This window comes from Podarcis cretensis, assembly GCF_951804945.1.
Source record: "Podarcis cretensis genome assembly, chromosome: 11".
Lineage (NCBI taxonomy): Eukaryota > Metazoa > Chordata > Lepidosauria > Squamata > Lacertidae > Podarcis > Podarcis cretensis.
In genome coordinates this window covers 39,694,471-39,718,139 of record NC_137180.1, presented here as the reverse complement: position 1 = coordinate 39,718,139, position 23,669 = coordinate 39,694,471, and the positions used below count along the sequence as shown (strand labels likewise).

The window sequence follows — 23,669 nt, the reverse complement described above, 5'->3', positions numbered from 1 at the left end:
GAAGGGAGAAGTGGAGGGTGAGAGAAAGGAACAGGCAGCAAGCCTTACTTCCTCCCTCTTTGGAGAAGAGCAGATGTGGCATCATAGTCTGCTCTAGCAATTTAGAACTCTGTGGTCCTTAACCCCTTCACACACCAACTAGCATTGTTAGGTTTGACTGCAAATCTCCTATGGTCTCCCCATGAAACCTCACAGTTCTCTGCATTTTGTAATACAGTTTTCCAGACAACCCTTCAGGGAGATATCAGGCTATTGTAACCTGATTTTTACCAAAGTACAGTGGTACCTCAGGTTACAAACACTTCGGGTTACAGACGCCGCTAACCTGGAAGTAGTACCTCCACTTCAGAACTTTACCTCAAGATGAGAACAGAAATTGCACAGCGGCGGCACAGCGGCAGTGGGAGGCCCCCATTAGCTAAAGTGGTATCGCAGGTTAAGAACAGTTTCAGGTTAAGAACGGACCTCCGGAACGAATTAAGTTCGTAACCAGAGGTACCACTGTAACAGAAGCTGTAGCTACTGGCATCAGTGTCCTCAGACTAGTCCCTGCACAGGCTTCTTACCCCTAATTTTTATTTTTTAATTGAGATTTTCTCTCTCACTCTTTAGTGATTATTTGGTCGGGGGTTGGCTGCTGCTTTTTGGTCTGTGTTTTATTTGCTTAGTGGTGTGTAAGTGTTTTGCCTGTTTTTTGGGAAAGGAGCTCTGAACATTTCTCGTTTTTCTTCAGTGAAATGAACTGGTTGTGCTGCCCCCAAGATGATCTAAAATTTCCAAATGTGCAGCTGCTAGGCCCAACTAGATTGGGGCCCTCTGTGGCAGCTAACAAGGCTGTGTGCTGTTTGTCCCTAGACTGATGTGCCCTCAGCTCTTCTCCTCACCCCACTTCTGTGGACACAATGGATAAGGCACAGGAGGTCATTATAAAATACCTGGATCTATGATTTCCTCACGGCACATTTTGTTTACATATGAAGAAGAAAAATGTGAAGGAGTAATTTCAAATGAAATAGAGATTAGTCTTAAAATTCAAAACTGTGGGTTTTTACAGTACTGTACCAGTGCCTCCTTTCATTTGATTTGACAGCAAAAGAAGTCTTAGAGAGCTGAGAAGTTGTTTTTTAAAAGAAAAATATGAAAAAGCTATTATTTGCTGTAAGAACACAGGAGAAGATATTTTACCTCAAAAGATTGCTGAGGATTGTTATGGGTTTATATTTTTAGCCCAAAATATTTGAAAATCCCTACCTCTTAAATGCCTCTTGCATTATTTTGGTTTAAGATTAATGTTCAAAATATGCATCTGTTTTAAAAGCAGACATTCCCATCTTAGGGTTTTGTTGCTGTTGCCTGCTCATGCTTCCTCATGTGCGTGTGCATGCATGTGGATAGTGCCATTTTAGCTAAGTAAGGAGTGGCACTCAGAGTACTGAATCTGCCATTTGTATATATGATGATGATGGGGTGTGTGTGTGTGTGTGTGTGTGTGTGTGTGTGTGTGAAGAATTCACTTAACCTTGTTTTTCCCAGAAGAGACAATTGCATGAGAACTCGTTTCGTGAGAGAAATGTTGATGGAGATTATAACGTGCATGGCTATTCCGTTATTCCTTTATTTCTAGACTAATGTTTCAAATTGGTTCATGAGTCTGCCAGATCCCTACCATATATAAAGGCCTTTGATCAAGTTAAAAAGTTGTGGCAAGCAGGAACCAGCCCAGCCCAGTCACAAAATATTTCAAGCTGAGAATGGGGACCTGCTGGCAGTATTGCTATGGTACTTACAGTGATAGAGATGAGATCAGGCCTTTTGGTAGGGGCAAGGCAAGCTGTTCACAATTAAAATGACAAAGGTCTGATGATGGGCATCAAGAGAGAGATAGGTGCTTATATAGTCCAATGGTTTTAGTTGCCACCCATGCGCTCAACTCTTGCCTGTGGGGCTATGGGTTAAAAACCCACCTTTCAGGGCACCTCAAACTTTTGGAGTGGGGCCATAGCTCTGTAGAGCTCATGCTTTATGTGCAAAAGGTCTCACGTTTAATCTCCCTTGAAAAGGTATCAGGTAAGAGGTGAAGTGAAAGAGTAGGCAATGGCAGAACAGATAGCTGAATAGTCATCTTGTTTCAGTTACAGATAGGTAGCCGTGTTGGTCTGCCATAGTCAAAACAAAATAAAAAAATTCCTTCCAGTAGCACCTTAAAGACCAACTAAGTTAGTTCTTGGTATGAGCTTTCGTGTGCATGCACACTTCTTCAGATACCAAGATAACAAGTCATCTTGTTGTAAGCCAAAAATGGCTTATCTTCTGAGTTAAGCCAATAAAACTCAGAGACTAGAGGAGTTAGGAGTCCATTGTTGTTTATTGCAAAGCAATAGGTTACAGTCAAATCTTTTCACAAAACTGCAACCCTGCCCAAAGGTCCTGGGCAGGAGTATTTATAAGTTTCAAACAAAACATTTCAATTTCCACCAATCATATACCTCATTACCTCATGTTTAATTCACATGCGCAATAAGCGTTGCTAACTAAACTTTGATTCTCACAGTGATCTGTGACATTGTGTGAGTATGCATGTTGGGAACCTGTGTTACGTGTAGCTACTTGACCATGTATCAACTTATGTTCTAGCTTATAAACTGTATCTTTGTGATTTACGTATTAGCTGTCCTTCTGTCCCAGTGGGGGACGGCATCTAGAAAAATCATGTTTCTTAAAGCAGCAGGTTACCACAACTTTATTAGAGGCATATTCAAGGATTTATAGGGGTTCACATTATCACATTCATTATGGCCTTTTGGGCCACTACCACAATCTAACTATCAGGTAGCTTCGAATGTTTGTAACAGAAGCTACCCAAACAAAGTCATGCTCCACTTTTGTGTTGGGGGGCTAGGTAATTGGCACACTGCTGTCAAAGAGCTAGGAACTGCTCTTTTGCTTTTTTTAATGGAGAAACTCAACTGACAGGTTTTGCTTCCACAGGCCCGAGCATCACATTACATAGATACATGTGTATATATGTTAATAATACCTTCAGTTTGGGTACAACTGATGATATAGTAATTTAGAGGCACAAATTTTTGCAAAAGCCACAAAAAATCAGCTGGCAGTGAATAAAGTAGAAGACATAGGTAAAAAAATGTGCCCCAGGAAGTATCAATTCTTTTTTATATATATAATGGGGTTGTTTTTCCAAACTTGAATTTTTTGTGGCTTATTTAGAATTTTGGCAATGCTGTTGCTGGACGATCATTTCACCAAATGGCTAACGGCTTAACTCCTTGCCAACCAGCCAGAATCCCCCTAGGCTCCCTTAGCAAAATAAAAGCATATTATAACACTGGGGAAACCTGAGAAACTGATTGAAGAGGAAATGATTTATTATAAATAGTAAAGGTCTCAAGTTGCCACTCGTATTTATCAAGGACCCTGAAATAGTTATCTAGATTAATTTGCATTCAAAGTATGTCTGCAAGGAACAGCTTCCAGCAACTCATTTAAATGAGTTCTAAATTACAATAGAAATACCACCAAAATTACATTTTTCTTGGCTTACTGTAACCCTAAAGCTCATTTGGAAGCACCTGCAAACAGTGTTGGTTGCCAAAAAGAGAAGGCAGGATTCAATTTCATTCGACATAATAAATTTTGTAAAATACAGAATTTTAAACTTTTACAGAACAAAGAACTTCTTGTAACTACGGCTGATTATAATTATGGGTAGTTCTGCGCCACTGAGGTGCTTTGGAATGTCCATTGTTTAACCTGGAAGCAATTTTAACTAAGACAGAATGTTAAAGTTGCCCGAGATTATAGAGAGAAGAATTAAAAAAAGAAAAGGAAAAAGAAGACACAGTGGCTTAAAAACAGACTTTTTTCTACTGGGAATCAGCACTGCCTCCACCCCACCAAACAGAGTTATATAGGTAGTAGTTTCCTAAGTAAAAATGAATTTAGGCCCTAAGGGAACTGTAAAAATCCATAGGAAGCTTCAGATAATTTTCTCGGAAAGGTAATGCCCTATGTGCTGTTGAAATACAGTATTTCAAGAAAAAAATTAGTTTCATAAAAGCCCTGTGAGATAAATTAACTTCATTGTTAAAGCCACCCAGCAAACTTCACAGGAAAGGCAAAAACAAAAATCCCAGATGTATGTTTGCTATGCAAAGTGGTTTGCTCTAAAGTGGACAGAGGCTGAGAGTTTAATAAGTTTCAGAGAAAGGACTGAAACATCTTGTTCAAATAACCAGTCTGGTAAGAAACATCGGCTCTGGATCCATTCCAGTCCGGCTTCCGAGCTGGTCATGGGACCGAGACGGCTCTGGTTGCCCTAACAGATGATCTTCATAGACAGCTGGATCGAGGCGGGTCGGGGCTGCTGATTCTTCTAGATCTGTCAGCAGCTTTCGACATGGTCAATCAGGAACTCCTGGACCACCGCCTTGCCAACGTGGGGATCCAGGGCACAGTCCTTCAATGGCTGCGCTCGTTTCTCTCTGGTCGGGGACAGAGGGTGGCGCTTGGGGGGGGGGAATTGTCATCGCGCCACTCCTTGGTGTGTGGAGTGCCTCAGGGTGCGATTCTTTCCCCGATGCTTTTTAACATCTTTATGCGCCCCCTCGCCCAGCTTGTCCGGAGTTTTGGGCTGGGCTGCCATCAGTATGCTGATGACACCCAACTCTATCTGTTGATGGATGGCCATCCTGACTCGGCCCCAGACACACTGATCAGATACTTGGAAGCTGTGGCTGGATGGTTACGTGGGAGCCGGTTGAAGTTAAATCCTTCGAAGACAGAGGTCCTCTGGCTGGGACAGGACGATATGGGATTGAGGGGGCAACTCCTATCTCTTGCGGGGGTGCAATTAGTGCCAGCACCGTCCGTTAAGAGTCTGGGTGTAATCTTCGAAACCTCCCTCTCCATGGAGGCGCAGATTGCAGCTATAACAAAGGCGGCATTTTTTCATCTCCGCCAAGCTAAGCAGTTGGCTCCTTACCTCTCTCGCCCTGACCTAGCCACTGTGATCCACGCGACGGTCACCTCCAGACTGGATTATTGTAACTCGCTCTATGTGGGGCTGCCCTTGAGACTGACCCAGAAACTCCAGCGGGTGCAGAATGCCGCAGCAAGACTCCTTACGGGGTCTTCGCTGCGAGATCACATTCATCCGGTGCTATACCAGCTGCACTGGCTCCTGGTGGAGTACAGGATCAGGTTTAAGATGCTGGTTTTAACCTTCAAAGCCCTATATGGCCTAGGACCCTCGTACCTACGGGACCGCCTCTCCTGGTATGTCCCACAGAGGAACTTACGGTCTTCAGATAAAAACATCTTGAAGGTCCCAGGCCACAGAGAGGTTAGGCTGGCCTCAACTAGAGCCAGGGCTTTTTCGGCTGCGGCTCCAACCTGATGGAACGCTCTGTCACAAGAGACAAGGGCCCTGCAGGACTTGACATCTTTCCGCAGGGCCTGCAAGACAGAGCTGTTCCACCAGGCCTTTGGTCAGGGCGCAGCCTGACTCCCTCCTTTGGCAATCTTTACAAAACTTTAGTTTATGGTTGCCATCAATTTTGATTTTAATTAATTTTTATAATGTTTTTATAATGTTGCACTACTTTAGTGTTGTTAGCTGCCCTGAGCCCGGCTTCGGCTGGGGAGGGCGGGATATAAATAAAATTTATTATTATTATTATTATTATTATTATTATTATTATTATTAAGAATTCCCCGCCCACCCTCGCCCCGACGACTTGAGCTTCCTCAAAGTGTAGCCAGGTGTTTACAGCATAGTCTGCTAAGAAAGAAAAAGGACTTTGTACTGTGGAAAGAGCTATTCCTTATGCACCAGCTGTGCTGGAGTGTCATATTTTTAATGGCTACTGCACGACTTTCACTATGTATGTGCAATGCATGAAGCACTGCTTTGACAAAAGATATACTGAAGTAAATTATGCCAAAGGAACATTGCCTGGTAAACTCCATTGTGCTAACCATGGTGGCTTAAATTACCAAACTCAAACTTCTTTGAAAGCAAAACTGCTCTTGTCAGATCTTATGCTATAGCTAAGATGGGTATTTCTGTACTCCCACTTGCATGAGTCAGGCTGTCCCAGGAAACTACCTATGTACAGTATTTCATAATGTATAATTCTGGACCTCTGTGAAAAGGTCATTTCAGATTCAGGGTAAGGTTGCCTGCATTTTTCCTATTATTGGGTGCACACAGCACACCCAACGTGTTCAGCTTTTGGCGATGCTTCCTAAAGGCATCTGCTTGACACTATTTCAGATGCTCTGTCCCTGTGACAGACTGCAGGAGCTGACTTTCTTTCCTCCACATAAGTTTTAGCTAGATCCTTTTCTTGCCCCCACATTCCCTTGCACCTGTTTGTTACTTTCCTTAGGGAGTAGACAGGATCCCCACGGTGGGGAAAATACCTGCAAGTTTGGGGGTGCGGGGTGGAATCTGTTGTCTTACCAGATTAAATGAGTTCAAAGGAACCCATGTTAAAATAACAAACTGGTTTCTGAAAGCAGGCATTTGTCTGGCTCTCCAGGTTTTTGGTTGATGATTTTGGTCCCACAGGTAAACACAGGCCATCTCCATTGGTGCATGGGGCCACTGAGTTCTGCCAAATCCCCCAAAGACATCAGAACCATCCCTACTGCAGACTCCTACACCATTTGAGATGGTCTATCTTTTCATGTAAGTCAAGAAACTCCGTTCTTTTTCTCCTCCAGTTTGCTTCCAATGCACAGCAGGCAACTATAGTGACTCAACATTTTTATTAATTATTATTCTTAAATTTGTTAGTTGCTTTATCTTGCCCAAGGCAACCCAAAGTGACTTACAATCAACCAAAAAATACCAACAAAGACACAATAAAACAAAGGGGAGGGAATACATTTAAAAAATCTCACCCACTTCTGCCTTCTTGCTATCCCCTATATTTTCCAAATCTCACTCACCTTTGACACCCACAAGGCAGGAAAAACTACTACCTTACGTATAACTTTCTTCAACCACTTTTCTGCTTCTTTCACTTTCTCCACTGCAAAAGTTGGGTCTTTAAGAATGTACCACCTCATAATTCCATCCTAGGCAACTCTCTACATTTGTCCTCTCCCCTCTATCTCTGCTGTATTAAGTATTTGTGCCAGCAACGTGTGGGTGGGTCAACCTGTGTAATGTACTATTAACCGGAGCCCCGTTCGCATCCAGAAGCAAACATAACTAGCGACGGCACGTCTGCGCGCATGCCGCTTTTCGCCGCTTCTGCGCATGACATCATTTTGAGCATCTGCGCATGCTGCAAAACCTGGAAGTAATGCGCTCCTTTACTTCCGGGTTGCCGCGGAGCGCAACCCAAACACACTCAACTTGAAGCATATTTAACCCGAGGTATGACTGTATTGGGCACTTATATAAAATGAAACGGGAATGGAAGATGTCAACCTCTGGAGACCCTGAAAGTGATTTGGCCAGTGACGCACTCCTTAGTTACATCCCCTTTGGATTACTGTAATAATGCGTTCTATGTGAGGCTTCCTTTGAAAAGTGCTCAGAAATTTTTTAATATTATTATTTTTAAGTGTGTGTGTTCCTATCAATGTTTAATTTTATTTTTAAAAAATTGCTTCTTTTCTATGTTGTCAGCTGTTCTTATTTTTATCTGTAAGGTGACTTGAGTTTATGTCAAGGAAAAAGGTGGGGTATAAATAAATATCTACTACTACTAAAGTAGCTGGAGCTGGAAGAGACCTGAAATTAATTGCAATCTTTGAATATTTCCTACTTAATTTATTTAAAAGGTAAATCTGGCACAACAATTTCATCATAGACCACTTCCATGGAAACAATACTAAAGGTTCACTCTTGCAAAGGTCTTGGAACTGGGGGTGGGGAAGGGGGGCAGACAGCAAGTTGGTAAAGGTAACTCTGAAACAGATTATCTTACAAATTCTGACTGCAGATCTCCAAAAGGTTTCCCTTGCCTTTCTTTCACAGAATTGCACGTATCCCTGGTGACTTGGAATTACAAAATTCTGTTTTCTTTTTCTCAGCATACCATCCCAGGAATAAATACTGTTTTTTCTATTTCAGCATTCTCTTAAGGTGATGCTAGAGTCCAAGAGTTGATAGAAAACAAGTTAGTTGGAGAGCTACAGGCAAATGAACCATCAGTCTAAAATACACCTATAATCTTAGGTTCGTTTCTTATTTTAATGGTCTGGATAGTTTTCAGGATAAAATATTATTTGCTAATAGTAGTAAAAGTAACAAAGAACTAATTAAAATCTCACATTGAAATAGAGCGCTGTAGTTCCAACATTACAGAAACATTATGAGAACCTGCATGAAAGATCTGTAGCAGCAGAAGTGCTATCTTCTCAAGCTGAAGCAAGCAGCTACACCGTTTCTAATTAACTATTTTACTGATCAGGCGATGACTTCCATCTTACTATATATTGCTATTAGTGAAATTTTCTAGACGTATTCTGTTTGGATCTTCTGGATGTCTTAATGCAATGCCATTTCGCAGCAGAAGTTCAATATAAGGAGCCCAGAATGAAGTGGTGATTGATACATATGGATCATGTGGTGTGTTACTAAATTTGTGGATAAGGCTCTGAAAATGAGAATGACATTTAGAAAACAATGTTAGCTTTGATTGGCCAGACATAGTGGCTGCATGTGCATGCAATGCTAAACAATGGTTTAGTGCTACCTGCACAAGCAGAGATGAGTTTGAACAAAGCCTTTACTTTCAGTTTCATAGAACAGAGCTGTAGAATTGGAAGGGATCCCAAGCGCAATCTAGTCTGACCCTCTGCGATGCACAGAATCCCAGTTTAGTGCAACCTTTCCTTCCTGAGTTAATGCAAATGCACTCAAGGGCTGCAGACAGCTTCCTTTCTGTTGCTAGTGTGCATAACTAGACATGCCTGTGCCCGGCCCATTGTTACCATCTAGCCCAAGGGGATTTCACACAAAAAGCTGCTCTTCACTAGGGACCAGGAAAATACCTTTGGCTAAGGCTGGTTTTGCATTTAGGTGTCTGTGCTCAAGTAGAGATCAAGATGGAAGAATAAGATGGAAGACAGCTTTCCATGTACGTTGAGCTCAATCCATTTAGATTTCCAGAGGTCATAATAACCATTGGGAATTGGGCCCAGAAGACAACAGGGCATGATTGGCTAGCCTGTGGCCCTCCAGATGTTGTTGGACTCCTATCAGCCCCAACTGTAGCATGGGTGGGAGTTGAATAGAGGGGAGGGGAAGTTTCAGGCAAGATGAGGAGGCCCTATGGGTCGCATCTGGGCCCCCAAACAGCATGACCAAACTATTCACCAATCTCTGGAGTAATTATTTAGCTATTTATCCATCCCAGTCTTTACCTGCAGCAAACACAACAAGTGTTCTTACCTCTAAAATTTCATGTAATGATATTAGTTGTACATCTGGCTCTTTAGATGAATGCTACAGGAAACAAAACAAAAGATCTATGTCATATTTAAGGCATGCATTTTAACAAAGGGAGGGAAGTTTTAAAGATAGTTTTGAATGCATTTCTCTTCTTTTGGACTTGAAAAAATGAATTTGTGCAAAAGTAGTTGAGCAAGAATGTCAGTGAGATTGCGCATTTGAATGTGATAAGTGATGAAATAAGGATGCATCCTCACTCAAATGGCGCATGTAAATGGACATCTGATCTACATTCACAGTTCCTCATTCACCAGGTCACAAAAATACAGAAGTCTGTTTACATGCATGGACTTGCAACAATTTACAGTAGCACAGTACATCACACTAAACCAGGGCTGGTAACCTCAGGCTCCGAACCTCTCCCCAGGTCACAACCTCCTTCCCATGTGACAGTCCCTCTTCACACCTTCTGCAGTGTGAACTTATTTGCCTGGATGAAAAGATGGGTGTGCTGGAAACTCAGACGTTTGCATGACTGGAATATAGCCGACTATATAAATAAGAGTCACACCTGTTGCTCCATCCACTCTTGGCTCTGGCCCTGCCCATTTTACCTCTGGTCACACCCACTGGCATGCAACCCTCAGAAGGATACCTGCAAGAGAAAGTTTTCTATCCTGCAGTAAAGAATGGTTTAGTGTGATGTGCATGAGCTGAAACAAATCTGACCAAGCCATGGGCTCTTTACTTCCCTTACCTGTGTGATCAGAAGGACTTCAGCAGAGTTTAACTTCGGTTTCAATTAATTGTGGCTTCTTGGTGTCTGCAAACCGGGAACTGTGGTTCGTAACAAACTGGCTCAGTTTCACAACGAGCCATATTGAAACCATGATTACTCTAGCTGATGTGTTAAATTAATCAGAGACGGTAATAAGCCATGATCCTTGGTTTGAATACAACAACAAGCAGAGATTCAGTGAAAACAAAAGCAGAAACTGCCAAAGTCCTGCTCAACGCTATGTGGATACAACCTTGAGTCTCACATAGGCCAGTTCCTGCTTGCACATATAATGCTAAACCATGGTTCTGCATGATATGCAAATGTGACACAACAGCATTACAAAACACAAGGATCACATCCACAAAATTGTGATTGTTGTAAGCACCACTTATTTTTTAGCCCTTTCGTTTTGAAGTACTTGATTATTTACATTCAGTACGCACCGCCCAACAACAGAAGTTCTCTGGGCAGTTTACACGTACTTGGCATCCTCCAATCTTGACAATTTCATCTGTCACTTACAAATGGGTATTGATGATCATTTGTAAATGTATGGGAGGAAGACAAAGATTCTCTGTGTTGTCAGGTTCCCGTTTCTCCCCTTTATTAGCCTAATCTTTGCTGCTTTTAAATTATATTTGCATTCGACTGTTGAGTTAACTAGGTAGCTTAAAAACATTTTACAAAGAAAATATAAATATGCATCTTTCCTCACACACAAGTTTCAGCTTACTGCAAAAAGATACCATTTATTTCAGGAAAATATCTAAGTGGGTATGAGATGAATGCTCAGTATTTATTTTATATAATATCCACCTTTCTTAAAACACTATAGAAACCAAAATTGCACAGGCCCAGTTGTACAATCTTTAAAGTGGAAATAGAGAGGCTGACTTCAAAAGCTTTGCCAGCTATGGCCACCAGGGGGGGTATAGCAAGCACTCTGCTCTCAATTATATCTCAGAATGGGACTGAAGATACCACAACCTATAAGCTGCTGGGTGACACAGATTCCAGCAAGAGTTTTAAGAAGGATGTAGAGAAGCACCAGTTTCTATGGCCTGCAAGACTTAAAGGGGAGAGGGAAACTGACACCATAAAGGGGAGAAGCATAGGGAACTGAAAAGAAGGAAGTTAAGAATGGAGAAATGGCTAAAACCAGGGATACCGAAAGAGTAGAAGGTGGGCAATTTGGCAAAATTTAGGCTAGGAGAATCAGGCTCAGAGATTGAAGGTGAGCTCAAAAATTGTGTGAGTGCATCTAGCAACAGCAGGGCTTCAGACAGCAATGATTTCAATTATATATTGGAATGGGACTCCTGGGGCATTAAAGCTGAATTAAAAGCACAGCATTTGAACTTTCATGATTGCTTTTAATTATGACAGTGTAAAAAGGTAAAGGTAAAGGACCCCTGGACGGTTAAGTCTAGTCAAAGGCAACTATGGGGTTGCGGCGCTCATCTCGCTTTCAGGTCGAGGGAGCTAGCGTTTGTCCACAGACAGTTTTCCAGGTCATGTGGCCAGCATGACTAAACCGCTTCTGGAGCAACGAAACACTGTGACAGAAACCAGAGTGCACAGAAACACTGTTTACCTTCCTGCCGCAGCAGTACCTATTTATCTACTTGCACTGGTGTGCTTTCAAACTGCTAGGTTGGCAGGAACTGGGACAGAGCAATGGGCGCTCATTCCATTGCAGGGATTTGAACCGCCGACCTTCTGATCGGCAAGCCCAAGAGGCCCAGTGGTTTATACCACAGTGCCACCCACATCAGAGACTTCTTAGCTTAATATTAATGTGAAAATGATCATACTCTTTTCTTTCTTGTAGTTCCATCATCAGGGAGAGGAAAATGTTCTTCAAGGAACTCGCCCAGAGCAGTCAATATCTTATCCTTATATGTTTTTATTTTCAGCATTTTGGTTTTGATTTCTTGAAAGGCTCTAAGGTGTTAAAAAAAAGAAAAGAAAAGTTAATTGCAATAGTCTTTTTTTAAAAAAGTGATAAACTTGCAAACAAAAATTATTATCCACACCAAAGACTTTAATTATGCAATTCGCTTAATAAAATGATTCTAATTTCTATAGTTTCCTGCTCCTAAAACTGCAAAACATTATGAATACCTTTCTTCAGAAAACTCTACAACTTGATTGCGATTTTCTTCCTCTGTTTGATTGAGGCAGTCCATTAGCTGCTGCTGTTCCTCCAACCATTGCTGTTCCCTTTAAACAGATGTGGGGAAAACAGTAGACAAATACACATTAGTTTTGTAGAACTGCCAAACCAGTTCCAGGATAATACTGAATCCAACACATACCTTACTAAGTCTTGCTTTAGTTTTTCGTTCTTTGCTTGAATTGTTGATAGCACCATTTCAAGATCATGGTCTACTTCCTGCAACTGAAAAGATAAGTGTGCTCTTTATAAAAATGTAGTTCTTCGTTACTGTACTTTAAAATTATATGCACTGTGGTGCTCTGTGCATTTGTATGCCTTATATTTCAGTACTATACTATCTGTATGCTTAAATACGAACACAGAAAAGTAGGTACTCATCCATCTTTTTCACATGAATAGGAAAACGAATCAGCAAACAGGTAAAATAAATACATAGCTTTGTAAGTGATTTTCAAACTCTTATTCCAGGGAACTTTGTGGTTTCTTGGAATCTTCTGAGCAGTTCCTTGGTGAAAAGATCAGAAATGGCAGACAAGCTTCTCTGAAAAACGGCGTGCTCACAGAATAATCTTTTAGAACTCCAGGACGACTGGGTAGAAAGGATTTCTCCTCCATGCACTAGTTGTCGTTCTGCATCATTAGCACCATGGGTTGTATTCAGTGCAAGGATTATTGCTAGAACAACAGGACTTCCTGCTTACCCTATCACTGCATTCCCCCTAAATCTGTTCTGTGGGCTCCCCCAACCCTCCAGAGCAGATCTGGGGAGGGCACAGGATGGGGGAAGAAGGCCTGTTGTGCTAGTGGTAATCTTTGCCAAGATAGGATGAGTCAGTAGGATTCTAACTACTACTTCTCATGAAGGCTTTGCAGGGCAAATCTGTATATGCATACATCAACCTGCTCTCTCCAGACGTTTAAGACCACTATTCCCATCAACCCCATCCAGCATGGCCATACTAGGTTGAGGAAGGTTGGTGTAAGTCATAACTGTTCATCGTTTAACATGTAAGACACAGAACCTAATACATATCAGTGACCTGATAAGTCACAAACAGAATAGTAGCTTATGCATCACTATTGAGTTATCTACTCAAATGTAAAAGATGCCCCAATACCAGTCAATAAAGCCAATGTTGAAGCTCACTAAATTGACCAGTGCCTGATATGTCTTAAAATGCTCTGTAGATGCAGTAGTTTCATGACACATTAGGAGACAAAATTGATAGGAAAAGTAGAAACTTTGGAAATCACTATCCTAGACCAATCTTCTCTGTGATGCACAAGAGTGCTTATAGTTTAGATTGCACATTTTAATTCTAAGTGTTGGGACTTGAGAAAATAAAATGCATACAACTGCACAGAATAAAGGCTCTAATCTATTTTTAACAGATTTTCCAGGACTATTTAAATTCTCTTTTTCAGATGCAACATTCTTGTTAAATTTTCAGTAAAAATGAATGTGCTGGATCAGGTAGTATGATTTATAATTTACGAAACCACATACCAAGCAATCTTGATCCATAGGGCCATGCAGACTGATTAGCACCTAACACTATGTGTCTCTCAGTGGACGTAGGGTTACGTAGGTTAAGCAGAGCAGTGTCAGTTGTTTTCATAAAAATCAATTAAAAACTATATGCCTTTTGTACAATTTTACAGATTTCAAATGTATCTTGATAATAAAAATGTTAATGCTTCTCTTATCGTGGAGTCAATTCTACACACATACACAAGAATGAGAACTTGAGATTTATTTTAGCCAATTGTCCAGAAAGCGGAATGTCAAATCAAACATGATATAAGAGGCGCAACATTTTCTCAAGGCAAAGATGTTAGCCAGTCATTTTGTTGAAACAAAATATGTATTAGCATGTCTGCTTCCATGACCTTTCTAATGAGAGGTGGAATAAAATTGCTGAGAAGTAACCAAATCCAGAGAAAGGAAGTCAAAGAAGTTGTTTTTAAACCAAAAACTTTATAATTTGAATGTGAATTCATTTACTAGGTACAGTATAATTGCTTATTTTAGCAGAGGAGCCACAATAATCTTCCCAGCTAATGTTGCATAGCAATTCTTCAACCCTTATATTGAAATCCTATCACTAACACATTCTAGGTTTCCTTGTTAGCCCCAGATCTGGAAGAATTAAAGAGTAATATTTGCAGATGCTATTGCTATAAAACTTAGAGGAGTATTATGGACTGATGTCAAACATATAACTTAGTTAAGATGTTTTAGGCAGGCCTAAACATAACCGAGTGAAATGTAATTCACAATCGGCATGTTGTAGCTACTAGTGCCTTGGTAGAACTTCCAATTTATGCTGCTTACCTAAATGACAGGACAGTTGTCACAGCTAATGGCCAGGATGATGGGTCACAAGCTGTACAGACCTAACATTAGGTGAATTTGGGACATATAGAATCATAAAATTGTAGAGTTGGAAGTGACCCCAAGGGTTGTCTAGTCAAACCCCATCCAATGCAGGAATCACAGCTAAAAAAATCCCTGGCAGATGGCCATCCAACTGTCAATACAGATGAGTATTCTGATAGTGAGAGTGACACAGAGAGCTCAGAGAGTTCTGCTGACACAGTCATTGAGAAAGGTTCATACACAATGTCTAGTCCTTCACAAGTTAAGGCTGAACTAGAATTGACCGAACCACTGTTTACTGTTGGGCATGGTTCTCCCAAAAGTCCCAAGGATGAACCAGTCAGCGAGGAGGATCTGCACCTCATTCACAGGTCTGAGAGAGTCACAAAGGGCATACCTCCCAAAAGGTACTCTCAAGAGTTTGCTAACTCAGCTAAAGTATGTGTTGCTATAGTTAACAACTCAAGCCAGGTTCAAAGTTTGTCCAAGTCAAAGACAAAGACACACCTGGGAGTTGCAAAAGGTAACACTACTTTCCCTAGCCACGGTAATGCAGAAGCACTGATTCCTTGGAAAACAGACAACCAGAGGGTTACACTGGTGAAACCAGTGGCAGGTAGTTCCAAAGGTGGAACTGAAACAACAGGGGATTATTGCGTGTATAACAACAGTTTGTTTTCTTCTCTGGATGATGCTTTGTTCGCTGCTTGCTTCGAATCATATGGGGGAGGATGTTATGATATGAGTACTACGCAGCTGCGAACAAGCAGTTCGATGTTTACATTACATGATGGGTCTAAGCATGGGACAGGATGTTCCAGGCGATTCTCAGAGTTATGTTCTCAGTGTAACATGAGACCTTCCTGTTGTTTGTGTCCAGGAGGAATCAACCAGTTGCTCAGAGGATTCTGAGTGAGAAGACATGCTTTTGTACAGTGTATAGTCAGGAATAAAAGTAGCAATGAAATGCAGATGAAGGGTGGTATATAAATCTTAGGGAAAGCTAGTTGAGTGTACAGGTAACTTGCATCTTACACTAGGGTTTGGTTCCAGAGGTATACACAAAAACACATAAAACCAGGAACCCCGGAACCGCCTCCCCCCCCGCAAGGTGGAGGGCTGTGTACCCGGCTTTAGGGAGGTAATGCAAAGGTCCTGCCGCCTTCCCAAAGCCCTTTAAGTGGGATGCTGCCAGAGCCCTTGCACTGCCAGGTAAGCCTTCAACCACAGCTTTGCACAGGTGGGAAATAAATATATGGAGAGTGGGTTTCCCCTGCTCTCCATTTATTTATTTATCTAACCCCCACCCGAACAAAGCTGCTATCATGTGAATCACTTTTTATTACGTAAAATAAACGTAAGATGTGAGTTACCTGTATATCTAATTGTCTGACTAGTACTTTCAAGATGTTACAACCAGCTCACCCTAATTTAATAGACATACCTGGTGTCTTCCTAATGCTGTCAGAACGTCTGGATTCACGGGAAGTACTGAAAAACACAACAAGTTGCCATACTTTTAAAAACAACACATATTTGCAAATCTCATTTCTCTGAGTGAAACAATCAGCATTAGACACAATGCTATGATTACTACGCATAACATATTACAGAGTGAGAAGAAGTCCACGTAGAATGAATTCTATAAACAGCAAGCAGCATCTCATAAAAAACTTATTAGTGAATCCAAACCACTTTAAGACCAACCAGCAGCCTACACTGACCTACTGAAGGCTACAATCCCATGGTCCCTGGAAGGGTGCCCTAGGGGCTACTGAACTCTGCAGAGCTCCCTCTCTGTAGGTGGGGAGGGAGAGAGAGAGATCTATTCTTGCAGACAGAGGTATGGTTGTGAAGACATCCCTACAGCAACAGCAAAAAGGTAAGCGCTACAACAGCAAATAGGGCAAAACAAAGAGCAAAAATTGCATTCTAGCAATATTTGGAGGGAATGTGGACACACTTTCCCATTTCTCCCAGTGAGAAGGAAAATACTTTTTTAAAAAAACAAAAAACCCACTTAAAAACCTCAAAGGGATGGGGGGGGGGGAGAGAAGGATTTACAATCCCCACCAACAGCACCTTTTGCCCACCAGTGCTATCCCAGAAGTTTGTCTACCACTATGCCTTCTGCCTGGTAGGCTTGCTCTCAGGAAGCTGTACCATAGCTGTTTATTTCATAGTATTTATTTCATAAAATCGTAGAGTTGGAAGGGTCATCTAGTCCAACCCGCTACAAAGCAGGAATCTTTTAGCCCAATGTGAGGCTTGAACTCAGGACCCTAAGATTTCATGCTCTACTGATTGAGATATCTCTTTAGTCTATCATTTGTACTGAAAGAAAGATGCTTGACGGAAAAGATTAATGAAATGTTGAAAGTGGAAAAATCAGTGCACAGAAAATTTACAAAAGTTATGTTTACAGGCTTAGCGTATAATGGTATTATATTGGAAGTTACAGCCCTAAAGCAAATGTAACCTTTTTATGGAAACTTCAAAGCCAGAAATAGGCTTAGCAAAAAACAATGATGGAAAAATGCTTACATTCAAGGCTGAATGGATAAACAGATAGACAGCCTTTCAGGGATGTCCTCAAGAGATTTAAGGCTTTCAGCAGAAAATTTTAATATATGAAGAAGTTAGCATTGGCACAACCTAGAAATGTCAATAAAATCCACTAAATATTGTTGGGGAATATCTATGCTTTGCTTTTAGGCCAAACACCTCCTAAAAGGCACCTGATGTAAAATAATTTTTGAAGCTTTGGTTGCCGCAAAGTTTTGAATGATGCTTTGAATCATGAAGCATGGTTCCTAGTACTGTGACTCTTGCGCTCTCTTTTTAAGGAATTGGCCAAATGATCTACAGGATGCATTATTCATGCAGAATTATTCTTCCTTACAATTTACACAGGATTAAAATAATATTCCTGATATTAACTTTCATCAATAATGATTGGCATTGTAGGTGCTGCAACAAATGCTTGGTTTCTTTTGAATAGACCATAATTAGAAATAGGAGGCAGAGTGCACTGCAAAGGCCACTGTGTGCAATAAGACTAGTCTTCAACCAGTTATTGTAAGTGATAGTCCATACTCAATTATATAAAAGCATGTGATATCCAAGATATTGAAAATACAAGACTGGTGCTCCAAATATTTTCTACCCTAAAAAACCTCTAAATTTGTATGTTTTCCATCTACAACATGTGTATCATTTCTGAAAGGAGTGTCAAGATAGGCCATTTGGAAGAATAGATTTCAACAGCATGAAGTTGATCAAGAAACACAAAGAAGGCCTAAAAATATGGAGAATGGTATAACAGATAACAGAAGTGGTAAGATTAAACATTCCATAGAAACCAGGACACTTTGAACATTCAAGGTTTCATACCCCTTGCCTTTAAAATTCTGAAAAATATTGGGATTGAAAGCCTTACCGTCTGGTTTTCTCTTCTGCCATTGGTAAAGCTCCGCTGAAAGAGCCTTCACCCTTTTCATTAACAAGGAAAGCTGTAATACATAGCAAACGTTGAAAGGTACTTTAAAAATGTTTTATTACACTTGAATAAAGAGCAGACCACTTAGAAGTACAAACTGGAACATTTAACCAAATAATGGTATACAACCACTTTCCCAACCCCATTCTCTAACAGAATATTCATCATGAGCAGAACACCACATTCTGATACAGAAAAGCACCAGAGAATATTGTCTGGCACAGAACCTTCCCCAGTGCCAGGAGCTGCCTTTGTTTCTTGACCTAGGGCAGCGACTGCCAGTGGCACTGTGTGGTGCTTTTTCAGGCTGATGTTCTCCATGGAGGAAAGTGCAGGATTGCAAGGACCAAAGGAGCAGCCTATGCATCTAGCAAAGGAGAAAGGTTGTGTAAGCTTTCTTTCTTTCTTTCTTTCTTTCTTTCTTTCTTTCTTTCTTATGGATAAGGAACAGGTAAAGGGAACCCTGACCATTAGGTCCAGTCGTGACCGACTCTGGGGTTGCGGTGCTCATCCCGCTTTATTGGCCGAGGGAGCCGGCGTACAGCTTCCGGGTCATGTGGCCAGCATGATTAAGCCGCTTCTGGCGAACCAGAGCAGCGCACGGAAACGCCGTTTACCTTCCCGCCGGAGAGGTAACTATTTATCTACTTGCACTTTGCGGTGCTTTCGAACTGCTAGGTTGGCAGGAGCAGGGACCAAACAACGGGAGCTCACCCCATCACGGGGATTCGAACCGCCGACCTTCTGATCAGCAAGTCCTAGGCTCTGTGGTTTAATCCACAGCGCCACCCACGTCCCTTTTAATTATGGAATTAAGTTCCACTAATTATTGTTAGTGGAAAGGTTTCATAGTCATAGATTCTATGATGCAGCTTCACATATACCACAATGTACCATGCACTTGATTATGTTTCCAGCAGCCCTCTCCAAGTTTCCATTTAGTTCATGTTCAAGACTTCCTTCCATCACCAGCCATGGGAGAACCAGGGTGGAGTGAGGAGACAAGGCCAAACACAGTTCTAGCACATGTTTAGCTGTTGTGGTATGAGCAAAGGCCTGTGTCACAACAGGTACTGTTCAAAACATTAGCAGTCACTAGTTGACACAACTATTGCATTGCTAGGTCAGCTATGTTTATGGCTGTTAGTCATGATGGATTCATATTGTGCCCTGATGTTTAAAAGCAGTACAGCCATACCTCTGGTTGCGAATGTGATCCGTGCAGGAGGCATGTTCGCAACCCGCAGCGTTCGCAGCCTGAAGCGCCGCGTCTGCGCACGCACGTGTGACGCGATTTGGCGCTTCTGCGCATGATGTCATTTTGCACTTCTGCACATGCACCGAAACCCAGAAGTAACCTGTTCTGGTACTTCCAGGTTCGGCGCAGTCGGCAACCCGAAAATGCTCAACCTGCAGCATTCGTAACCCAAGATATAACTGTATGTTAACACCAAAGGCATAATATGGGCAGAGAGGGGCATGCTATTGCCTTTGTGCAATAGCACAAAACATATGGCAGGCGACTGCAGGAAAGCTATCTGGACTAGTAAATCCTTAGTTTGTCCTAGTTCTTCTTTGGTTATTTACTCAAATTAAAAACAGCAGCATCATTTGGGAATACTTTTTCATTGGTAGTTATGGCTAAGCTGGTTGTTGAACCATTTAAAAAAATTTTTTAATGCATCCAAAGCATGTTTTCTTCAAGCCACTGTTGCATCTTTGAGATAAAGTGGGCTAGATACCTAAATAAATGTGTACATGCATAAAAAACTGGCTTGGAAATGTTTTAAATCTGGTCCCCAATGCATAGAAAGCTTTTTCACTGACAGTTCTGAAACTTTATCCTTACCTTGGGATCTGAATCTGAAAGTGTTTCTGTTTCTTGAAGTGTTAATCTGTTCTGACACTTGGTTATAAAGAAAGGAGAGAAATAAAATTATATACAAGTTTACATTGTGCTTGTTTTTCCCTTCCTTAGACCAGCCAACAATTCCGAACATTTAAAAGCTTTAGAACTCAAGATACTGAAGACACACCATCCAGCCAGTTATACTGTATTCTCTTTGATTTCAACTTGAGAATTTATGAACTAGCGGAATTCTCTCCCTTTGAAATAAATGAGGCCTAAAGAATAACTGGCTTTGGATTGTGTATCTTAGAAGTATAACTGATGACACCAAGCAATTTTCAGCAATTTTAGGGTGCCCCTGACTTTATGGTCTTCAATAACGTCTCTTCCTCTATTGTCCTTGCATTCCTCATTGCACCTTTTGTTTTTCATAAATTTTTGACAAGTTTTCATTAATGGAACTGTCCTGGTTAGATGTGGTAGACTGAAGGTTTTGCTTGGTCTTATATTTAATTTATTTAATTCTCCATTTCATTTATCACACATGAAAGACAAGAGAGGACTGGCATCCACAAAAGCCATTTAAAAATTCTTTCTACTTTTATCTGCATTTTACTCTTTCTAGAGATGGTGTCTGCTGTATGCTTAGGCACATGTACAAGCACTGCAAATAGAGGAATAAAAAACAACATTATTGCTAGTTATTTGTTCCTGCAACTTCATTCATCACATCAACATACATCACTGCTGTAACAGAACAATAGAATATTGCTCATTACCTCTTCCATTTGTTTCCACAATTCTTCACAATCTTGTATGAGTTGTTCTTTGGCACCTTCTGAACTCAGTAATGTGCTGCTGACCACTGGGTGAACTTGCTGCTCATCTAGATTCATCATATTTTTCTCAGCCTATGAATAACATTGTTTCCGTACTTGCTTTAATCACTGATAAACAGGTGGTATAGAAATGGTTTAAAACAGCATCACATGCACACAAACACACACAAACTAACAGGTGAAGCACCAAAAAAAGAAAGAACAGTTCATGAGCGGTAGTCTAACAGTTGTATAGGACCACAGAGCCAAATAACTAACTGCCAGCTAGCAGCTGCATCATGATGTAGAAATTATGTTTAAGCACAAGTCCAAAACAGAGCAATTAGGACTGCCCTCTTGCAAGTCCAAAACAGAGCAAATAAAGTCTATGTGCCTTCCTTGAGGGCACACAGGTCTTCAGCAGTGCACAAGTTGCACACAATGACAAAAGCAATGCTTTTAAAAAGTAAGACCAAGTGATGGGATCTATTATTTCCCAATGACCAAAAATCATCTTTAAATTTTTCATACTTGTCCTTTAAGAACAAGCTTGCAACAGCTGGTGCCTTTGTTTTGTCTAAATTTGGCAGCTTGTGAAAGCATAGAAATCAGAATTACATAGTTCTCTGATACAGCCACATGGGCAGGCTTGGCCTATACAGTTTATAAACTTCAGTATATAGTTTAAATAAAAATAAAATAGTAAAAAGCAACTCTAAATACAGAGAATTTGAGGACAGAACATAAACATAACAGGTTCCTCAGCATACTTAACATGAGGAAATTCTATTTCCACTGAACTCAAATGCAAGGTACTATCAGTTGCAGTGGGTATCCTGAAAACATTTATGCATCTGATGAAGTGGATTCTAGTCTGCAGAATGTTATGCCCTAATAAAATGGTTAGTCTTCAAGGTGTCACAAGAACCTTTCTTGTTTCTATGTACACACACACACAGAGTAATGTTGAATCTGTAAATAAAACCTCCATCTATGAAGTGTCTGATTTCACAAAAGTAAAAAGTAAAAAGTCAGTAACATAACCTGGTTTCTAGAGTGGGATCGAGACTTTTCAAGACTGAGCAAGCACCTAGCATTTTTAAGCTGGATTCTATATGTTGCTAATGTTTCAGGCAAGAATTTGTTGATTTCCAATGACAATGCTAAAATAACAACCTTGAGACTGTCTTCTTTTAATTATCTAACAGTTTTGATCAGCAAAACTAGTTTACCAAAGCAAAAAAAGACTTATGAAAGGTACAACATTCATGTTGTTGTTGTTTAGTTGTTTAGTCATGTCTGGCTCTTCGTGACCCCATGGACCAGAGCACGCCAGGCACTCCTGTCTTCCACTGCCTCCCGCAGTTTGGTCAAACTCATTTTAGAAGCTTTGAGAACACTGTCCAACCATCTTGTCCTCTGTCATCCCCATCTCCTTGTGCCCTCAATCTTTCCCAACATCACAGTCTTTTCCAGGGAGTCCAGCATTCATACAACGTACCAAAACAAAGAATGAAAATCTTCAACAACATCATTGACAGCAGTAAAGATTATTTTGAAACACAGTGTGTAAAACACCTTAATATAAATAACGAGACAGACCTGCAATTTTGAAAATCTAGAGACCATTTTTATGTTATTCCCACAGATCTGTTCTTTGATGTTGCCCTTAGGAACAGATCTGTGGGAACATATGGACTTGAATAAATAAAACATTAATTCATCAATGGTACAAGCCATACTCATTTGTGAGAAAGGCTGCGAAATTAAATCCCAAGGAAAGGTTCGTAGCCGCTGCCTTGTGAGACGTCTTCAGGAGAAGAAAAAGCTAAGGAGTACGTAAACTCTACACAAATCCAGAATGGAGCCCCCAAAACAGTTGGATGACAAGTTGTACATCTTTTTCCAGCAACTCCTGCAGCCAAGCTGGTGTCAAATGTATTGCTCTGCTTTCCTTTGGAACACATCTGTGAGGCCCAGAGGGGAGGTCTTGCTGTCTGGGTAGCCCAGGACCTCCATACACACTGCCCAGGCTTGCGTCCCGGGGAGGTCACTCTGGTACCCTTAACACAGCAAAAACAACACAGGGGTGGGGGGCAACCATTACAAGTTACCGGTTTCTGCAGCCACAGCAGGCACTGTGATTCTCCAGTGGCTTGACTTCACCCCCGGAAGCGCACTCCATTATCTCTCTCTAGACAATGGATAACAACAACAACAACAACAACAACAACAACAACAACAACAACCCTCACCTTAAACGCCTTCCCCAGTAAAACCAGTTGCTAACCAGAACCTTCAGATGAAGAACACAGAAGCGTCCCTTTGGACCAAACCAGTCCAGCATCTGATTTCCCCCAGTGGCCCGCCCATCCGTGGGACCTGAGGGCAGTCGCCCTCCTCTAGGCGCTGCTGCCCAGAGACGGGCATTCAGCCACATCCGTCTCTAGTGGAGGAGGAGAAAACGAGCTCCAGCCTCACGACCCCGGACGCCTCCACGGAAGAAAAGGATGCGCTCCCTGACGGAGGCTCGCCCAGACCCAGCAGCCAATGGCCGCCCACTCCTGACATTACCATGGCGATTTCCCAGGGCCGCCGCTGTCGCCGACCTTCTTGCTCCCCTCGGCTCGGCCCGAGTCGCCTCGCTCTGCATTCCGAACCTGCGCGGGCTGCGCTCTCATTGGCTGTCGGCGAGGGTCGCGGGCGGCGCTCTCTCAAGCGCGTCACTAC

The 23,669-nt window shown here is 41.5% G+C and overlaps 1 protein-coding gene across 3 annotated transcripts; it reads right to left on the bottom strand.

The window, feature by feature from the left end:
* Positions 1-7,786: 7,786 nt before the first annotated feature.
* On the bottom strand, positions 7,787-23,622 carry CENPK (centromere protein K). Of its 3 annotated transcripts, none has more exons than XM_079995813.1 (10): positions 23,514-23,622; positions 20,901-21,032; positions 20,122-20,178; positions 18,213-18,285; positions 16,218-16,264; positions 12,533-12,615; positions 12,339-12,437; positions 12,029-12,158; positions 9,434-9,487; positions 7,787-8,636 (listed from the first exon to the last, which is right to left on the bottom strand). In XM_079995813.1, exons 1-10 carry the CDS (start codon positions 23,514-23,516, stop codon positions 8,469-8,471), a joined length of 846 nt encoding a protein of 281 aa, XP_079851939.1. In that variant the 5' UTR covers positions 23,517-23,622; the 3' UTR covers positions 7,787-8,468. The 3 variants fall into 3 exon arrangements, with proteins under 3 accessions (XP_079851939.1, XP_079851941.1, XP_079851940.1); XM_079995815.1 differs by lacking the exon at positions 23,514-23,622 and adding an exon at positions 23,195-23,286; XM_079995814.1 differs by lacking the exon at positions 23,514-23,622 and adding an exon at positions 23,054-23,167.
* Between the last annotated feature and the right edge of the window lie 47 nt (positions 23,623-23,669).

Coding starts and splice junctions, on each gene's coding strand:
- CENPK (XM_079995813.1), bottom strand. Junction 18,286..20,121: donor TTTCAGATTCAGATCCCAAG/GTAAGGATAAAG, acceptor TATGTATTACAG/CTTTCCTTGTTAATGAAAAG. Junction 12,159..12,338: donor GTAGAGTTTTCTGAAGAAAG/GTATTCATAATG, acceptor TTAACACCTTAG/AGCCTTTCAAGAAATCAAAA.